Here is a 19442-nt window from a genome sequence, read left to right as displayed (position 1 = left end):
AATGTGGTTTATATACACAATGAAATTCTATGCTCCCATCAGAAAGAAGGATATCATGCCATTCATATGAAAATGGAAAGATTTAGAAAAAAGTATATTAAGCAAAGTAAGCCAGACTCAGAGAAACATAGGCTGCATGGCTTCCCTCATTTGTTAGAACTAGAAAGTGCCTACAAATCTACAGGTAAACACACTGAATGGTAAAAGACAAAAAACGTACACTTGGACATAAGAATGTGTTTTCAACATAATAGTTTTGAATTTACTATGAAGTTCTCAAATTGGAGTTTGAAAACTTTAGACTCTAAAGTATTTGTTTTTCCATAATGCATATATGTGTTGAAGGAAAATAATATACTTTCTGAAATATCTTATTTTGCTTCTCTTTTATGCATTTAGGTGTTTTTGAAAACTATAGTCAATATGTCATTTTCCCAGGGGTTGTATATGAGGACTGAGAGAGAATGGGGGCCATGGGGATAGTTAGGAAAGCAAAACCACATGAAGGAAAGAATGAAAAGAAGGAGGAAGGGAGAAAAGAAAGGAAAGAGAGAGGGCAAGAAAGAAGGAAGGACAAAAAGGTTGGAGGGAGGAGAGAAAGGAAAGTTTGTGTTTGGACTCTGTATCAAAACCTCTAACATTTAGGGGAAGAAATGCCCATGGCTCCCAGGAGATAGACAGTGGTTCTTTCCTCCAGTCACTGAAGGACTGAGATGACCATCAGGCTGGAAGCCCACTGCCTTCAATAAAACATGATGGGTGAGCCTGGCAGAGCAGTCCTCTGATAGTTGTTACTAGAGAACATAGATAACAGCCGTGAATCGATATGAAATCAATGGGAGCCAGGTGGGCGATCAGATGTCCTAGGACATTCAGAGATGCTTTAAAATTGCATCACACAGACCAGTGCACATGGCTGCAGCACCTGGGAGGATATTATATCAAAACTACATGTTCTTAGAAATCATACAGCATGCCTCCTGCCTCTGTCATGTGAACTGAATACAACTTCTTTACAATAGTCAATTTCTACTAAAATGTCCATTTACAGTTCCATCTGTTTTTTTTTAAGTTCCTTAAAAAAGAGAACCTTGCTTTGTATTATGGGAATGAGGGAAATGGTACTCAGCAAAACACACAAAAAAACCACCCAAGTCCTAGAAATGCAGGTATTACTCGCCTGTGTGGTCAGCTTCATGTTAGTATGTAGAGGTTGGAATTCCTGCCACATGCAGTGGAAATGTTTCCTCAGATGATCTCAAAGCCAGAGGTCTATAGAACTATATTGGTCATGAAGAGGAGACTGAACAGGAGGCTCTTCTTGAATTCTTAGCTTTAAGAGTTGAGAATTTCCTCAGACAATAAATTTGGACAGATCACTTTATTTTTCATCTTTGGAATAGGTGTGAGTTGGCAGAATGATTTTTCTTCCATCCTGTTATGTCCCAATACATTCTCCAAAGTTGAAAGGGTCTTTAAAATCTATGCCATGCCCACCCTTTAACTCAACATAGGTCAGTGACTTCTCATCAGATTTAAAATAAAACCCTCACCTTTCATGCTGCCACAAAAAGCCCCACATAATGTAGCTTGTTCTCTCTTCAACTCCATTTATCACCAGCTGTTTTCATTCACTGTACTCCAACCACATGGGCCTTCTTGTTTCTCAATAGCTCCAAATTCTTGTTTTTCTCCGGGTTTTGGTTCTTGCCCTTTCCTCTGCCACAGTTGCTTTTCCTGAAATCTCTGCTTGTATGTGATCATTTCTGGTATACCTTCCTTCACAAACTCATCTAAAGTACCCCAGTCAATACTTTACACTTTACCTTCCCTGTAGGGCACATTTGTGTGTGTGTGTGTGTGTGTGTGTGTGTGTGTGTGTGTGTGTGTGTGTTCCTAAATGGGAGGATGAAATCAGGAGAATTACAATTTAAGGCCAGCTTAGGCACACATCTGAGACCTCTTCTCAGCTAGTTTCTGGGTGCGGTGGCATACACCTGTTACCTCAGCTTCTGGGATGTTGAGATTGGGGAAATGGCTGTTTGAGAGAGAAAAGTCACATGAGACTTCATCTCAACAGAAGAAACTGGGCATAATGGCTCACATTTGTTATTTCAGCTACAAAAGGATAGATAAAATAAGTGTATTACAGTCCAGGTTTGTGCCCAGGAAGCAAGAACTTATCTCAAAAATAATAAATGCCGGGCTCATGCTTGTAATTCTAGTTATGTAGTAGGCTGAAATCTGAGGATTGTGGTGGATGCCAGCCTAGGCAGGAAAAGTCCATGAGATTCTTATCTCCAATTAACCAGCAAAAAAGCTGGAAGTGGAGCTGTGGCTCTAGGAGTAGAGCATTAGACTTGAAAACAAAAGCTCAGGGACAACACTCAGGCGCTGAGTGTCAAGCTCCAGGGCTGGCACATACTCACAAAAATAACCAGTGCAAATAAGGGGTGGGAGTTTGGCTCAGTAGTAGATTGCCTAGTTAGCAAGCACCAAGCCCCATTACTGCCAATAAAACACAAGTTCTTGGAGCAACCACTGGAGGAATTTATACTTCATATTTATGACAAATTCTACAAGAAAATGCATAGTAAACATGTGGGAAGCGAATGTCAGTTTCTATATTGTTTTTCTAAAGTGCCAATAGTTTGGAAAAACAATTCAAAATGATTTTACAGGAGAACCATCTATAAGGCATGTGGTAAACTTTTTTGTAAAGAGCATTGTTTGCCTGAGAAGTAGAGAACTGCAGTAATTTTCATAATAACTAATCATAGGCTAAATGCTGTCATTATCACTTTATATCTACTTGCTCACTTACCTATCTTAACTCAAGGAAGCTATGCCAGGTAGCAATTGCATTTGATAATCTTTCCTTCAGATGGACCCTGAAGGTGTAGGTTTCACTCTATGAAGCTACAGCGTACAAAAGAATCCTTCTTTCATGATGGATACATTATCTTCCTGGAGAAATAAAAAAGGCTAGGATCTTGTTAACCTGATAAAGGCCCAGGTATTTCAGGGAGCAGATTCATTCACCCAAGAAGCAACTTTAGTTTTAGTTTAGTTTTATCTTGAACTCCCGTTCAACCTTCTTATTTTGTTTGTAATAGGTCAGTTTGGCTCATCAGTGGCCTCCTACTTCCTCTTCCTGAGATGGATGTATGGAGTAAATATGGTTCTTTTTATCCTGACATTCAGCCTGATCATGCTGCCTGAGGTGAGATACAACTTCAGCTTATAAAACACGTTGAGAAATGTTTCTGATGTCACTGCTCTCCTAGAAAAGCTTTTTATCTCTTTATAGAAAGAATGATTAGCTTGTTATGGTCCCTTCTTGCAGGAATTGGATTTCTAGTGAATTTAACCTTCAAAGTGGTTCCTTCAGGCCAAAGATTCTAAGCCTTCCCCAGTGAGTTACATGACTCTTGTGAAAGTGTATGTAAAATGGGGTATTTACATTTATTTTGTATCTGTTTTCCTTATAATTTATTTTATTTTAAATATTTCAGAAGACTCACAAGAACAAGTGCTTTATTCAAATCTGAATCAGTCCTATATGTAAGATGTAATTTTGCCAGACACAAGCCTGTTCTGTTACATGAAGTTATTAGCATATAAATTCAGTGTGAGTTTGGAGACTGAATTTGTGTTTTTTTGTCCTGGTCCTAGGGCTTGAATTCAGGGACTGGACACTACTGTCCCTGAATATTTTTTGCTCAAGGCTAGCATTCTACCACTTGAACCACAGTGCTGATTTTGGCTTACTTGGTACTTAATTGAGCATAAGAGTTACGACCTTACCTGCTTGGGCTGGCTTCGAACTGTGATCCTCAGATCTCAGCCTCCTTGAGTAGTTAGAAGTGTAGGCATGAGCCGTTGGCACCTGGCTTGAATTTATATCTTTAGTATAAATTTGTATCTTTAATATAAATTCAAGCTGATATTTAATCACAAAATTTGAGTTGAAGTCATTGTTTTCCCTTTTAAGTGCACATTTTTAAGTGGAAAAGTTAGTGTCTCCCAGGAGACTCTCAAAGTGATCTATGTCCCAATGCTTATGAAAGGCTTTGACACCTTGTGAGTTGTGGTTAATTAGGTTTATTTTAAAAGTAAAACTTCTTAGTAAAATTCAAGGCATCTAGCTTTTCTAAATGGAAGAAACATAAAACGAACAGTATTTTTCAGGTACAATACCTCCCTGCCTTACATACCCTCCCACAGTTTTAATGGGTTGCAATAGAATAGGGTCTCTTACCCAATTCAGAAAGTAAAATGGGCTAAGTGTCCAGACTGAAGAAGGCACAGCCTTCAGCTGATGTGGATGAGGTTAAGTGAGATCAAAATGCCATGTTGAGTGTGACCTTGGTGGACAAGAAGTTAAATGACTCTGATCTCTTTAGGGGCTTACCATATCTGAGTTGGGTCAGATTTTATTTAATTAACAAAGGACTTATTCAAGTGGCAGTATTTTTGTTGAATTTTCTCAATACAACATTATCAACAATAAACTTTTCTACCTTTATAGCCTAAATTCAGTGACAGTTTCTGTACTAAGCCTCTTCCTTAGCATTATACTAATGCCTTAATAGTTACAAAAAGATAATAGCTTGGATAATGCAATTCATTTTCCCTTTCTTTACATACAGAGCCTTACAACAAATGTAAGATATACATTGTAGAAGTTTTCAATCCCCAATTTAACATTTAATACATATGGTAAGCAAGTCATACAACAATTTTGTGATTTACTGAGTCTCAGAGTGAGTTACTTATTGTTTATTTATTTAATTTATTTTGTCCCCATGCTGGAGCTTGAATTCAGTACTTGAATTTTGTCCTTTAGTTTTTTATTTTATTTTATTTTATTTTATTTTTTTGCTGAAGGCTTATCTATTACCACTTGAGCCACACCTCCACTTCTGGCTTTTTGGTGGTTAACTGGAACTAAGAGTCATGACTTTCCTACCTTGGCTGGTTTCAAACTATGATCATCAGATTTTAGCCTCTTTAGTAGTTATGATTACAGCGTGGACCACCAGTGCTGGACTTACTGAAATTAAATCCATGATCCTATTTTTCCCTGAAGTATGTGTTCTAATTAACTAGACTTATAACTCATGTGATAATTTTGGTGCTTTCAAGGTTGTCTGGCTTACAGAGGACAGTGGACATAAATGAGAAGTCCTATGTAGTTTATTTCCCAAGTTAAAACTCTGAGGCAATACAGCAGAATGCACATGTTTCATCTATTTCAAATGCCTGGCTTGATGCTTTTACTCATCTCTCTAAGAAAATCTAAAATTCCATCATTAATTCATCATCTGCTAAACCACTCCTCAGTTTCAGAAGTAATAGAAATGGGGTCTTGCCAACTACAGCTATTCCTGCCTCCTCATCTTGCTGTCCCCTCTTCGAAGAAATAAAAGTATGTTGCTTATTTCTTTGATTTCAATGAGATTATGCTCTGCCCAACATGGGATGAATGAGATGCATATATGTTGGGTTGGCTGCAGTCTGAGAGCTAGAAGCCTATTGACTTTGAATGTTCTTTCATAGGTTTGTGTTAGATGTGAAGGGGCCAATCACTTCCTGGGTACTAATGACACCTGCCTAAGAACTGAAAAGGAGAGTTCCCTACTGACTTTGCATCTCCAGAAAATATGTTAAGAATTTTGCCTGCTTTTACCCAGCAGCCTCACTCAATTTTACACCAAGATCAATATCTTTTGTTCTAAACTTCTTTGTACCTAAACTGCAGAGCTCTTAATACCACAAACACCTCAATTTCATGTGTTCTTTGTGTTCGGGGGTGAAACAATTAAGTGAGGGTACTTCCTTTCTATTAGACCAGGAAGTCAGAGGGACCAGAGCAGCAGCAGTGAATGACTGCATTGTTTATGTAGAAGGAAATAAGCAGAGATTGGTTCCCAGCCCTGGTCCCATCAAAGTCTGCACCAACATCTCAAACTCTATCCATCCTCTGCCCCAGCCCTAGGAATGGAAGGCTCTATCTCATACAAGTAGTTTATACTTGGCAAAGTCATTTTCAAAGCGATAAGTTTGGGCTGCTTTGTTCAGTGTTCACCCAGACACATTCCTGTGAAGCTGTTCTTGCCCCAGTCCCTTGTCAAATGCTTTTCAGTACTATTCCCCAATAATGTGCTCCTCTTCTAATGTGGTAGAACAAATTCAGGACAGCAGTTTTCAATTAGAGATGACATTGATACTGTAACCAAGAGACAAATTTTCTCTTCTCATAGACAGCCTTCACTTCCAAGGCTGATTTTATTTTTACATCTTACTTTAGATTAGGGAGAGGATCTCCCTCCTCCCAACCAGTAAGGGATTCATCTTTACAGGAAATATGGGGAGTGCAGTTGTTCTGGGCACTGTGTGCCCCTAAAGGCTACCTCTGTTCTCTCCAGGACATCTTTGGAGGTGGTAGTGGGGCTGGCTTCTCAGCCAGGCTCCTGGAGATTGTGGTTGGCCCTTGGTGCAGTTGGTCTATAGCACTCTGGAGCAAGGATGTTAGCATCTCTTTTGTTTTCAGTGCTGGGTTTAGTTGGTTCTCAGAAAATGAGACCCCACATGAAGATCCATAGAGTCCCCATGAAAAAGTTCCAGAAGTGTTTTTAAATAAAACCATTTGTGATCACATGTGTGGCTCAGATTGTGTTTCTACTTGTTAACTGCTCTTTTTGCTTCTCATAGTACCTCTGGGGTTTGCCATATGGCAGCTTACCCAGGAAAACAGTCCCAAGAGCTGAAGAAGCTTCAGCGGCCAACTTTGGCGTGTTGTATGACTTCAACGTAAGTGTCTCCACACAACTGAGTTGGTAAAGGAATGGGCTTTCCTATTTTATTTTGAGACCCTATGGTTTCAGCCTTTTTCTATCAGAGTTGACTAAATGGCTTATGGGTAACACCTTTGTTTTCTGTTTAAAAAGGAAAAGAAGACACATATGCATACATACACAAAGAAACATCTATACATATGTACAAATACACATATATGGATAGGATTTTATGTGATGATAATATAATTAGTTGAAAATGAATTATGATAGTATGATAAAAGAAAAATGGAGACTATTGAATAAAGGTGAGCTCAGAGTTCAAAGATTTGAAGCACATATATAATTTCTGTCTTTGCAAAAGAATAAAGGAAGAATTTGCAAACATTTCTTTTTGGAAATCTCATTGGATCCTTAGAGAATTAATTTATCCACTGCATATTGAAATCTTCATTTTCTAAGTAAGCCAGCTATCAAGCTATAATCAATAGTCACTACTAAATAAAAGTAAGCATTATATGCCAACAAATATGAAATTCTAACTTTTAAATAATACTAAGATGACATCCATTGTAGTACCAAAATGAGTAATGTCTAATATAGTACTAAAAGTAATGGAATTATATATTAATCTTTTGTTTCTTATGTCTTTTATTTAGTGTTGTATTCTTGAGTTTCACTTGTACATCCTTATGTATCAGTAATCCATACATTTTTGTTGCAAAGTAGTGTTTCATTGTATTGGTTCTACATATTTCATTTATCCATCATCAACGGCTGGATATTTGCATTCTCCTTTTTAGTTATTTTTAAAAATTTACCTTTTTATCATAAATGTGATATACAGGGGGATTATAATTGTATGAGTTGGGTAAGGGGTACATTTCCTTGTGGACAGTGCCTTCTGTTCCCTTAATCTCTCCCAGTCCTTCCCTCCCATTTCCACCCATAAATTGTATAGTTTACTTTTATCACAGTGTCTAGTAAACTTCACTGCTGTACTTTTTCCACTCTTTTCCCTTGAGTTCTATGCTCTCCCCTTAACCTCCCAAAGATATACAGACAAATAAACAATACATAAATAAAAGAAAACAGAACCATCTATAAAATAAAAGAAGAGATTTCTTATGCTTTTGTTTTCAGTTTGGAATGAAGGATAGGAAGGGAATTACTGTATAAATATATGCTTAACTTTTAAAGAAATTACAAATTTTCAAGAGTGGTTATACCAATTTATGTTCATACAGAATTTAATAGAAACACAACAGTATCTGAGAACAGCAGCTTGTTTATATCTTCAACAGTTGGTATTTTTAGTCTTTAAAAAATATTGAATGCAGGTTCTCATGCTTGCTAGGATTTCATTTTATGACTGGAGCTATGCCTCCATCTCTGTTTTCTTTCCTGTTTATTCTGGACATGTAACCTAGTGTAGTCTTTTGTATAGGCTGGCCTTGATCTGTGATCTCCAGGTCAGAGACTCCTAAGTTGCCAGGATTATAGGCATGAGCCACCAGTGCCTGGCTGTTAGTCTGTTTGACTATAGCCTATCCTGTTGGAATCCTAATGATATCTTGTTGCCATTTTAACTTCCTGTTTCTTTCAAATGAGATATTGACAAATTATAGTTGTACATGCTTATGGGTTACAAAGTTATATTATGGTTTTTAATATAATATGGAATAAATAAATCAGTATAGTTATCCTACCAGTTACCTGACAACTGTGATGAGAACATTTAGGACTTATTCCTTAAAAGATACAGAAATGGACAAATTTGGTGGCACATACCCATAGTAACATCTATTTGGGAAGTGGAGGCAGGAGGATAAAGAATTCAAGGCCAGCCAGCCCTGGCAAAGCCAATAAGATACTATCTCAGGAACACAAGAGAAAATAAAAAGGGCAGTCTATGACTCAAATAGTCATACACTTGCCTAGCATACCCAAGGCAGTGGGGAACCTCATAAAAATAAATTATTTAAATGTAAAGCACTCAATTATTAACTATTTTCATCACATTATTCAATCTGAAAAAATAAAAGCCTTCAAACTTATTCTTCCTATCTTACTGAGCCTTTGTGTAATTTGGTTATTATCTCCCCATTCCCCCACTTTATAGCCTCTGATAACTATTTCTGTCCTTTGTGTCTATGATGAGATTATACACTTAAGTAAGAACATGTTAGTTTTCCTTGTTTTATGTAGGGGGTAATTGTGATTGACAGGTAAGACCCTTCCTGTCACACCTCTTTAATGATTGGGTATTTTTTAACTGAAACTGAATTTGTGTGTTCTCATATGTAAGATGAAACTAATAATAATATTAAATACAAAGATAATTTATTGGAGAGCCTGTAGCTCGGAACATATGACACACACTAGTATTCCTTAAAAGCAACAACAAGAAGAACAGGAACCTGTAACTTGCCTAAAGGCAAACAACTATTTGGAAAGAGAATTGAGATGCTGGGGTGATTATTGTAGACAAAGCCAGATTTGTTTGTAGGTAGGACAAGGTAAGGAAGGGCTGTTGATGTGATATTTACTAACTAAATAATGAATGCATTCTGACTCTAATGAGGAGTCACTGAAGGAGGGGTGGGGAGGAAATGGAGTGATGAGATGATGATATTGCACAACTGAATGCCATTATTCTTATAGACAGTCTAGTATTGATGCCTTAAGGAGTTTTATGAAACATATGTGTTTTGTGGTTGGAAGAGTCTCTGCTTTTTTATGCAAAGATTTTATGCTAAATATGGCTTGGAAAGAGCCTGATTGATGTTAGTGTTGTTCTGTGTTCCATTTTTATCAGAAGAAGGAATTCAGTCCATTTTAGAAGAAAAGTGGCATACTTATTTGAGACTAAAGAATGGATCTAATACTAAAAAATAGTAGCCTAACAAATGGATCAGTATTCGGTTTATGTTATAATCGAATGCATATTGTCTCCTACATCCTGAATTTGTAAATGGGGAAACTAGGTTTGGTTGAATTTAAAATTTCTCTCAATTTGCATAGGTGGCAAATGATTGATTTGGGATTCTTATCTCTTGATCTGATTCTGAAGCTCTGAGGAAATGACTTCTATTTACAGCTTCCACACATCCTTGAAATGACTATACTTTTATACTGGGAGTGCACAAAATAAGATAGTTGTAAGATAAGAGATATCCTTATAGATCTTCAAACCTATGTCCTAGATTCTAAAGAGAAACTGAGTTTCAGAAAGAAGCTTAGGGTCTTTTGGTGGAAAGGCTCATAATCTTCTTAGGTCTTAGATCCCATGAAAAAAAAAATTCCTTTCAGAATTTCCAATAACTCCTCACAGACTCTCCTGGGTCACTGACTGCCCCTGTTTAATTCATTGTTTATGGTCAAGGGGGCAGAAGCAAAGCAAGTAGAGCTCATTTCCTCTTGTAGAATAGATTAGCAATTTCTAAACCAGCTTCTGAAACCAAAGGCAGGTTCATTGTGTTTCCTCTCATCTGATTTCTTACTTGATCTTATGAACAATCACTTTATAGAAATTACCACACAATAATATAAATCTAGTATTGCACGTATTATGGCATTATGGAAGAAAACATTGTCAAAACATTAAGTTCCCTAAAAACTCACAGTGATGACCTCCAAAGATCCTGGGAACATCAGGAAAGGAAGGCATGTTTCAGTCCCAGAAATAACTGGTGCTTGAATAGTTGAATGGCATAGGGGATGACTTCCTTTAAGAACATTCTATAGATATGAAGGTAAAGTTGAGTAGCAAAAATAACTCTGCACTTACAGTACAGTAAATGAGAGGAACAAGTATGAACATGACCTCTTGTAGTAGAAGAGCCTATTGAAAGGAAAGGGTCGGAAAACTTGCGTGTAGAATTGTGAAGCTTGTGTGGTGCTTCAAATCCATTGATCTTCCTGTGGAAACTTTGGAATGTCTTTTTGAGCCCTATGCAAGCTTAGCTCTCTGTCACTTATGAACATGATCAGATGTTAATAAAATTCTGCTTAACAGTAGACAGGTACCATTTGATAAATTCAAGGCCAGCCAGCTAGCTTTATGACTCTTCAAAGTCACAGTTCACCATCTGAACTCTCCTTAAGTGCTTGTGGTGGGTCTTCTTGTTCAGGAAAGAAATCTATGTTATTGAAACTGTCAAAGTAAGGGAGATTATCTAATATGGAGGCTATGAATCAGATTGGCAGAAATGATGTCATATGAATTAGTAGAATTAGAAGAATGAATCAAATCAGTATGTTAAATTTCTCCCCTGTAAGGAACTGTCTGATATAATTAATATTGGAAAAGAAAAAGTTACTTGGGCTCATAGGTTTGTAGAGTCCAGTTCAAGATTGTGTAGAGTTGTTGCTTTGGATCTTGGGTAATAGTGACCGATGGCAATGGTAGGTAGCTGGTGGTGGAGCAAACTGCTCAATTCAAAGCCAAGAAGCAAAGAAAGAAAAACAAAGGAGCTGGGTCCCATAATCCCCTTCTAGAACACACCCTCAACCACTTAAGGACTTCCTACCAGGAACCACCTCCCAATGTTACCACTCTAAGGACTAACCATTTAATATTTGAGCCTCTGAGAGATAGTGAAGAGTCAAACAGCAGTAGTCAGTAAGATGATCATGCTCAAGGATAATATAGGAATTATAAATAGAAAGAGACTGTGCAGTTCTGGTGTTCTTATAAGGGGAAAGGAAGAAGAACAGGTTGACTTTGAAGATGCTTAAGCTGATCCCAGACAATGAGATAACATGAATAAAGGTTCAATGTGTGAGTAAAGGGCAATGCATGTATCTTCCAGTTTGAGGGCATTTTGCACTTTGCTCATTTATATATGTGTAATGGTGAGCTGACTTTGCTTTCTCTTCGATTGGTCATTATAGATGTAGGAAGTAAGAGAAATTTTAGAAGGGACAGAGTTTATACATATTGCTTGTTTTATTCCAATATACATATCTATTTCTTTCTTCACATCCTATCCTTGAAGCTTGTCCTCAAAGGACCCTGGTCAGAGACAGCATGATTGTAGATAAACAGAAGTTAAGTTTCTTATTTAATCCAAATTGAAAGCTCTTTAAATACCAATCTTCCAAAGTCAGAGTGTGTGCTCTGGAACACAACTGAGCTTTCTAAAAATCCTTCATCTCTTACTGTACTGGCTACATTTAGATGAGATATTTTTGGAATCTGTATATAGAATAACATCCTTTATTTTAAGAGTTGTTTAATCGTTCAGTGTTCAGAGATTCCTTTTCAAGGGGTAAATTGTTTCAGTTTTCCTGAGAATTGGAAAATAACACCATGTTGCATGCATCAGTATATGCAAGTGTGAAATTGAGATTGTTTGATAAATTACCCTGGTAGGGAATTTCTGATCTCTGAACATTGACTTAGATGAGAACCTCAAACCTATTAAGTGAGGTTGTAGAATATGAGCACATAGCACCAAAACACGAATACACCTACTGTGATAGATTGCTACCTTCCCAAACATCTGCTAGCACCTTACATCTTCAATGCCTTTTAAATTATGCTTGACATTGATGATCGCTTATCTTAAATGTCTGAAATAAAATATATGCTTATTATAGGAGACTGATTATTTCAGAGCTCAATGTTTTCTGTTGTATTTTCCCTATGTCAATGTTTTCTGGTGTGCTTTTTCCATCAGACTCCTGCTTAAGTAGATAATAGTCCATATTTTCGATACAGGTTGCATCTAGGTGATCATATGCCTTTTGTTTCAAGAACAAATTCCCCCAAAACTTCTCTCTATGACTTTCCAAAACAAAAGGGTAGTTAATAAATGCAGAAGTCCAACAAAACCATCCAAGAAAACTTCCTAATATGATACTTTTGATAGCTATTTTGTACCGTGTGTGTGTGTGTGTGTGTGCATGTACACTCTCGAGCACACAAATACACACAAACAAACAGATTAATGGGGATAGAACCCATGGCCTTGTACATGTGAGAGAACTGAACTACATTCTAGCTCATGACAACTTTTTCTATGTGAGATAAACTGTTTATAGCAGCTTGATTTGTAGAACTGATCTTAACTAATTTTGTGAGTTTTAGGCAATCATAGGAAAACACCAGTGTTTTTCTAGCTGTACTGTCTCTCAGAACCTTTTTGTTGCTTTGTTTCATTAGATTTGCATACAATATTACTATTCCCATGTATCTGTCTTGAATGACTTACATTGGTTTATTAAAAGGAATAAATTCAGAGCAGGAGAATAGAAAAGGGTGGCTTAAAAGACAATCTGCAGGCGTTTAATTTAACTGAGGACTGCTAATGATCACCAAAAGCAATTTCTTTCTTCATTCAGTCATTCTGCAAGCAAAAATTGAATGCAGGATACTGGGAATAACATACAGCTAATATATTCCCTAGCACAGAGATGTTATGCTATAATCAGTTGTACAAACAAAAGATTTCCATTAAAATTTGGCAAACTAAGCTATTAGATCCATGTGGTAGGCAGGTTGAGGCATAATGGGAAAGACTGACAGTGTTGCAATTTACAGGAGTTTAGTTTATTGGAGTGTTGAGAGGTCCCAGTAACAATAACTCTTTCCCATCTGAGCTCAGAGCACTTCGCTTGAAAAGGAGAAGCAGATGGACATCAAGTATCCCACACAATTACCAAAAGAGATCAAATAGGAGGACCCTTAGCCAAATGGTCTCATTGATATATAACTCTAAATTAATTCAGTTTACATGGATCACAGTTTATTTTCTAGAAGAAGTTACTTTTGATAGCTAACAGCCCAATACATCCCCAATTAATCAAGCGGAGAAATCACTGTAGTAATCTCCCTTGTGTTTGAGGGAAAGGAAGGATAGATGAGGGCTGAATGGTGCTTCATTTAGTGAAACTAAGTATGTGAAGGAATTATCCAGAAGGAATGAGCATTCATATCCCCAGTAATAGCTAGTTCTGATTGAGAGGGCCTGTCTAGAGGCTTCATGGAAGTATCCCTCAATTTATTTATTGAACCCAAGGTCTCATGATATTATACCACTTGAACTATAATGCTAGACACTTTTTCTTTGCTTTTGAAATAGGGTTTTTGTTTTCACTACTTCAATCTGGGCTGTTTAGGAACTCTCAACACTCCTGCCTCCAGCTTCTAGTAGCTTGGATTGCAGGCAGTTGACACTGCCTAGCATCATGATGATAGATTAAACTAATTTGTTTTACATCCAAACACACATAGAAGGGTCTAATTAGGGAGGATAATTTCATTCTAAAAGTTAATTTTTCCTCTTGGAAGCAAAGAAGTGTAAGGGTTTTGAAGCAGGTTAGAAACATGGTCTGATCTATTCCCCTGTGTGATGCAGTTTGTGGGACTTCTGTGAGATGGAGGCTGGGGGTACTGTAAATGGGAGCCCATGAGGCCTGTAAATAGTAGCAGTTCAGGCATTGCTATCCAATGTCTTAATAAGCATAGGCACTTGGGGATTTATCAAACAATTGGATATGGGTTGTGGGCAAAAATGAGACAATGATGCAAATGCCTATGTTTCTGGCTGGGGTAACTTGGTGAATAGGTAATGCTATCCCCCAAGAAAAGAAGAAAACAGGCTTTGGGCAACTCTTTGAATATGCTGAGTATACACTTTCTGTTCAACATCCAAGTGAAATGAGGTACCATGGGCACCCAATCAAGGGTCTAAAATTTCCACTGTGGATATTAGGTCCTGGCTATGGCACAAAGGAAAATGCAGCTGCACTTTACCAAGTAGTCAGCAGAGTTAAATTATAGCACAATAACCAAAGGAAACTCAGCTATAGGATTCAGACAGATTTGGGTTTAAAATTCCTCCCAACTTATTAACTGCAAGGCTTTAGACAACCACCACAAACTTAAATGGCATATGTAAAATAATGGTATTGATGCTTACCTATCAGGCTGGCATACAAATAAATGAGATTGTATATATAAATTATTAGCATAATACTTGGCTCTCAGTAGATGTTTAATAATTGTCTACTCTGGGTACTTAATTTCACCAACATATTAATTTGTTGGAGGGACAACAAACAGGAACAATATCTTGATGGAGATTCCACAAGATGGCAAGAGATATTTCAGCAGTGTGTTCCCTGCCTATGTCCCCTCTTATGAAGATAGTGGGATGAGGACATAGAAACTGTCTACTGGCAGTTAGAAGAACTGCTAAGGCTCAGCCCAGATTTCTCTTTGTAATCCCATGTTCCTCAGTAAGAACCAGTAAGAACATCTGTTTTAGTTACTTAGATCTAAGTTATAGTAAAGAGAAGGGAAATCAGAGGTGAAGGAAACACCAGGCAAAAGCCTACCAAGTCTGTCTAGAAAGGAGTATGTGGCTGAGTCTCAGCATATAGTCCACGGGGGCCAACCTGGTTGCTCTGTACTTGTGACATTAGTCGCTATTTTTTTTTTGTTTCATTCCTTGCTTTTCTACTGGCTTCCACTCTATTAGATATTAAGTGCCATCAGCCTCATTTTTCACCTACACTTGAAACTTTTTCCATATGAAGATGTTGCTGCTAACAATTTTGAGATAAGTAGAAGTATACCCTGACTCACTTTCCCTTCACATACTTTCAACAAGTATGCTTTGTAAATTGTGCTTTCCTTTCCCACCAGTTATACCTGTGTAACTTGTTTCCCCCCCAAATTAATGGTCCAGTAGCTTTTATAAATTATAAAGAGCTTCAAGTGGTGATGAAACTCATTCACCTCCTGGAGACAGGATTTGCTTACGCAGTGAGTAATTCACTAGAGAGATGGTATTCTACTGAAATTTCAGGCAACCAATGCTTATGAACAGATATTTTACCTGTAGAACTTCTGAAGACCACTGTGATCTAGACTCCCATTCTGTCTATGTAGAACATTTGGCAAATATTAAGTTCTTAATATATGTTAGTTACATAAATATGAGTTGATTCGTAGTGACTACATAATCAAAGCATTGCCTTATTTACGAAAATATGCCAGGAACTCCTCCCTAGACCTACTGCAGTATCCCAACAGAATTAGTCTTGGTAGATATTTGTGCTAGCACAGAATCTCATCATTGAACTGCAATTTTCTATGCTCATTTGACACTTGGCTCCAGCTTTGGCTTCTGTCACAGATTTTGGGGTGGGAGAGTACTCACACAGAGAAAGCAGGATGCATTGACATGGAAACTGAATAGAACGCTGGCTGGGCTAGGACTCATTTCTATTTTAGTCACTCCCAGATGTCCACTGCAGGATTTTAAGAGATGTTTGGAGAGCACCATGCCCACTGGGTAGAAATGAGGGGTATCCTCCCCCCTTGTAGGACTTACATAATTCAAGCTACACCTTAATATGCTCCTTAGATCTGTTTGATAAAGCTATTTGCAAACTATTTTTGTTAATAGTATAACTTCCATTTACACACCAGGTATATAGCAAATAGGCAAGCTGAGAAAAAGCTCTATATATAATTAGGATCCCCTCGATCCCCATTGTGGTATGACATAATATTTATGAAGTGCCAATCATTGAACATATGTTGACTGGTACATACACCAGATTAGCCAGAGGCCCCCAGTAGCTATTGTGCTCACCCAACAAGCTTACCAGATGCTAGTTATATATTGACATTTCCCTTTCATGTCAGTTTCAAGGTGTCTTTTGATCCTAATTCTGAAATTATGAATTAGGAAAAAATATTAGACCATGATATATATGGATATCGAGAAGAAGTTCTCTCTTAAAAATGATGTCCAGAGTGTTGTGCCAAGTCACAAGACCACCCCCAAGAAGATCAACGAGATTCAGACACTCCGAAATGCAAAAGCAAGGCAAGGCTTTATTTAACGAGCTGCCAACTCGGGGCTCGTCCTACCCACCGACACACCGGAGGTTAGGAGGGAGCCCCGAGCTGTGATTACACAGGACTTATAAAGGCAAAGAACAAGGTTACAACAATCAGCTGTGCAAGCAAGATTAGAACACAGGTACAAATCTGATTGGCTCAGGGTTCGATTCTAAAATGGGGTTCACGTGGTGGGGCCTGACTTCAAAGTCTGGCACCTCACAGAGTTCTTTCTAAGAGGTTCTGCCACCACTGGAGGCTAATCCAGGGTATAGATTCAAACCTATGCATGCTTGATGGTGTGGTCCTTTTTTCCTTCCTTCCTTCTTCCTTCCTTCCTTCCTTCCTTCCTTCCTTCCTTCCTTCCTTCCTTCTTCCTTCCTTCCTTCCTTCCTTCCTTCCTTCCTTCCTTCCTTCTTTCCTCCTTCCTTCCTTCCTTCCTTCCTTCCTTCCTTCCTCACTTCCTCACTTCCTTCTTCCCTTCCTTCCTCTTTGCCTTCTTCCCTCCCTCTACCTCTACCTACCCCTCTCTCTTTCTCCCTTCCTTCCTTCCTTCCTTCTCTCCCTTTCTCCCTCCCCCTCCCTCCCTCCTTGCCTGACTCCCTCCCTCCTTCCTTCCTTTGTTCCTTTCTGTGGGAATATATGGCAGTGGCATGATACAAATTTTGGGAGAAAAAGACAACACAGGAGAAGGAGTGTGGCACATTGCTTAACTACATCGAATTGCAGTTGGATCCAATTCACATTCAGACTGTCATTTGCTGGCTGTGTCAACTTGGGGGTGAGTTACTTAACCTCTCTGAGGCTCAGTTTGTTTATGTGTAAAATAGGTATAGGGATAGTGACTATTGAACCTTTATGTGTGTTGGCCTGGGGGCAAGCTCATGGTTAATAACGTCTAGATTATGAACTAACCAGAAATAAGACAAAGGTGCTGGTATCTCACACCTGTAATCCTATCTAGTTAGGAGGCTGAGATCTGAAGATCAAGATTCTAAGCCAGCCTGGGGGGTGGGGAAGTCTGTGAGATTCTTATCTCTAATAAGAACCAAAAAACCTGAGTGGGGCTGTGGTTCAAGTAGTAGAACACTAGCCTTGAGCATTAAAGCTTCAGAGCAGTGCCCAGGTCCTGAGTTCTAGCCCCAGAACAAGCATGAACAAATAATAACAACAAATGAAAACTAAAATGGGTGGAGGATGTTGTAAGATGGGTGAAGGCCCAACAGATGGGAAAAAAATCTTCACTAACCATACAGCAGACAAGGGCCTTATATCTAAAATATATTTAGAACTAAAAAAAAAAAAATCCCCAAACAAATCCTCAAAGAAATAACTGCCCCACTAATAAATGTGATAAACACTCAAAGAGAGATTTCTGTGAAGAGGAAATAAGAATATTCAATAAATACACGAAAAAATGCTCAACATCTCTGGCCATAAAAAATGTAAATCAAAACAACATTGAGATTCCACCTCATCCCAGTTAGAATGACCATTATAACAGATGCTGCCGGGGATGTGGCTGAAAGGGAACACTATCACATTGTTTGTGAGAGTGTAAACTTGTTCAACCACTCTGGAAAGCAGTATGGAGGCTCCTCAAAAGACTAAACATAAAACTCCCCTATTACACAGCAATCCCACTTCTGTTCTCAAGAGAATTCTTTGAGATGAAGGAAGGTGTTCAGTAAGTGCTAAGTCATCCACACAATCTATTGATTGGTATTATCTGGTATCATTATTGCTGAGTGCCAAGACTATGGCAAGGAAGTGTGGGAAGGCTCAGTTGTAAGGGAAAACAGGAACTTGAAAATAATTGTTCCATGGGAGAAATAAATGGTTTTGGATATAAGATTTAAACTAAATCAGAGGCCAAATGTCTGTGTTTTTCAGATCCTGTTATCATTGCCCCAAGATAGAGTAACAAGTCAGAAGATTCTGGACAGAGTAGAAAGAGATTGGATTTAACATAGTTGAGCAGAAGCAAAACCTGAACTAGATTATTATGAAATAAGAAGATGAAATCTAAGTCAGAGCTTGGAGGTCCTAAAGATTTCTGGATCTTGGACGTTTTGATGAATCCATGTCTATTTTTTTTTGACATACAATTAGTCCATTAGCTCTGTAATTGAGATTTTTTTTTTTTGCTAATGATTTAGCTTCAAGTATTCTTCTGGATTGCATGTTAATCAGGGTTCTTTAGAAACATATAGCCAACAGCTAATATATATGGAGACTTACAGTTATTAATGTAGATTTATTATATTTAAATATTTGCATATTATGTATAACTGATAATTAGTGTAAATAATAGATTTATTCTATACACAAGGAAATTAATTTAGGTAATCAATTCACATTTATGGAAGCAAAATCTTATGCTCTCTAAATGCTAGAGTAATTAAGTCTTAGACTAATGGTCTGGGAACCAGGGGTCTGATGGCATGAAAGCCAGTCTAAGGGCAGGAGGAGATGAGCTGAGCAGCCCAGCTGAAACAGTATGACAGAATATAAAAGGGAAAATTCCTCCTTCTACTATTCATTGTACTCAGTCCCTAGATGATTTGATCAATGTCCAATGCACTGGGCAGGGCAATCTGTTTTACGAAGTTCATTTACTCAAAGACTAAGCTAATATCATCCAGAAATGTCCTCTCAGAGGCACCCAAAACTATTTGATCTGTACTCCTCAGGGTCCACTCTGGCTGACACACATGATTAACCATCACATAATGGCCTTACTTTTTTTTTCTTACACTAAAAAACACAGGCATGTGTGG

At 37.9% G+C, this 19442-nt stretch overlaps 1 protein-coding gene across 1 annotated transcript in view; it reads left to right on the top strand.

The window, feature by feature from the left end:
* The window catches only part of Tmc1 (transmembrane channel like 1), a 136207-nt gene that overhangs the window by 72225 nt on the left and 44540 nt on the right, over positions 1-19442 (top strand). Inside the window, exons 9-10 of the mRNA XM_048351722.1 lie at positions 3117-3223; positions 6718-6816. Of these exons, the coding sequence (XP_048207679.1) occupies positions 3117-3223; positions 6718-6816 (206 nt within the window). The remainder of the gene's footprint in view (positions 1-3116; positions 3224-6717; positions 6817-19442) is intronic.

Source organism: Perognathus longimembris, chromosome 1 (assembly GCF_023159225.1).
Source record: "Perognathus longimembris pacificus isolate PPM17 chromosome 1, ASM2315922v1, whole genome shotgun sequence".
In the NCBI taxonomy this organism is placed as follows: Eukaryota; Metazoa; Chordata; class Mammalia; order Rodentia; family Heteromyidae; genus Perognathus; species Perognathus longimembris.
This window is presented reverse-complemented; position numbering and strand designations above follow the sequence as displayed.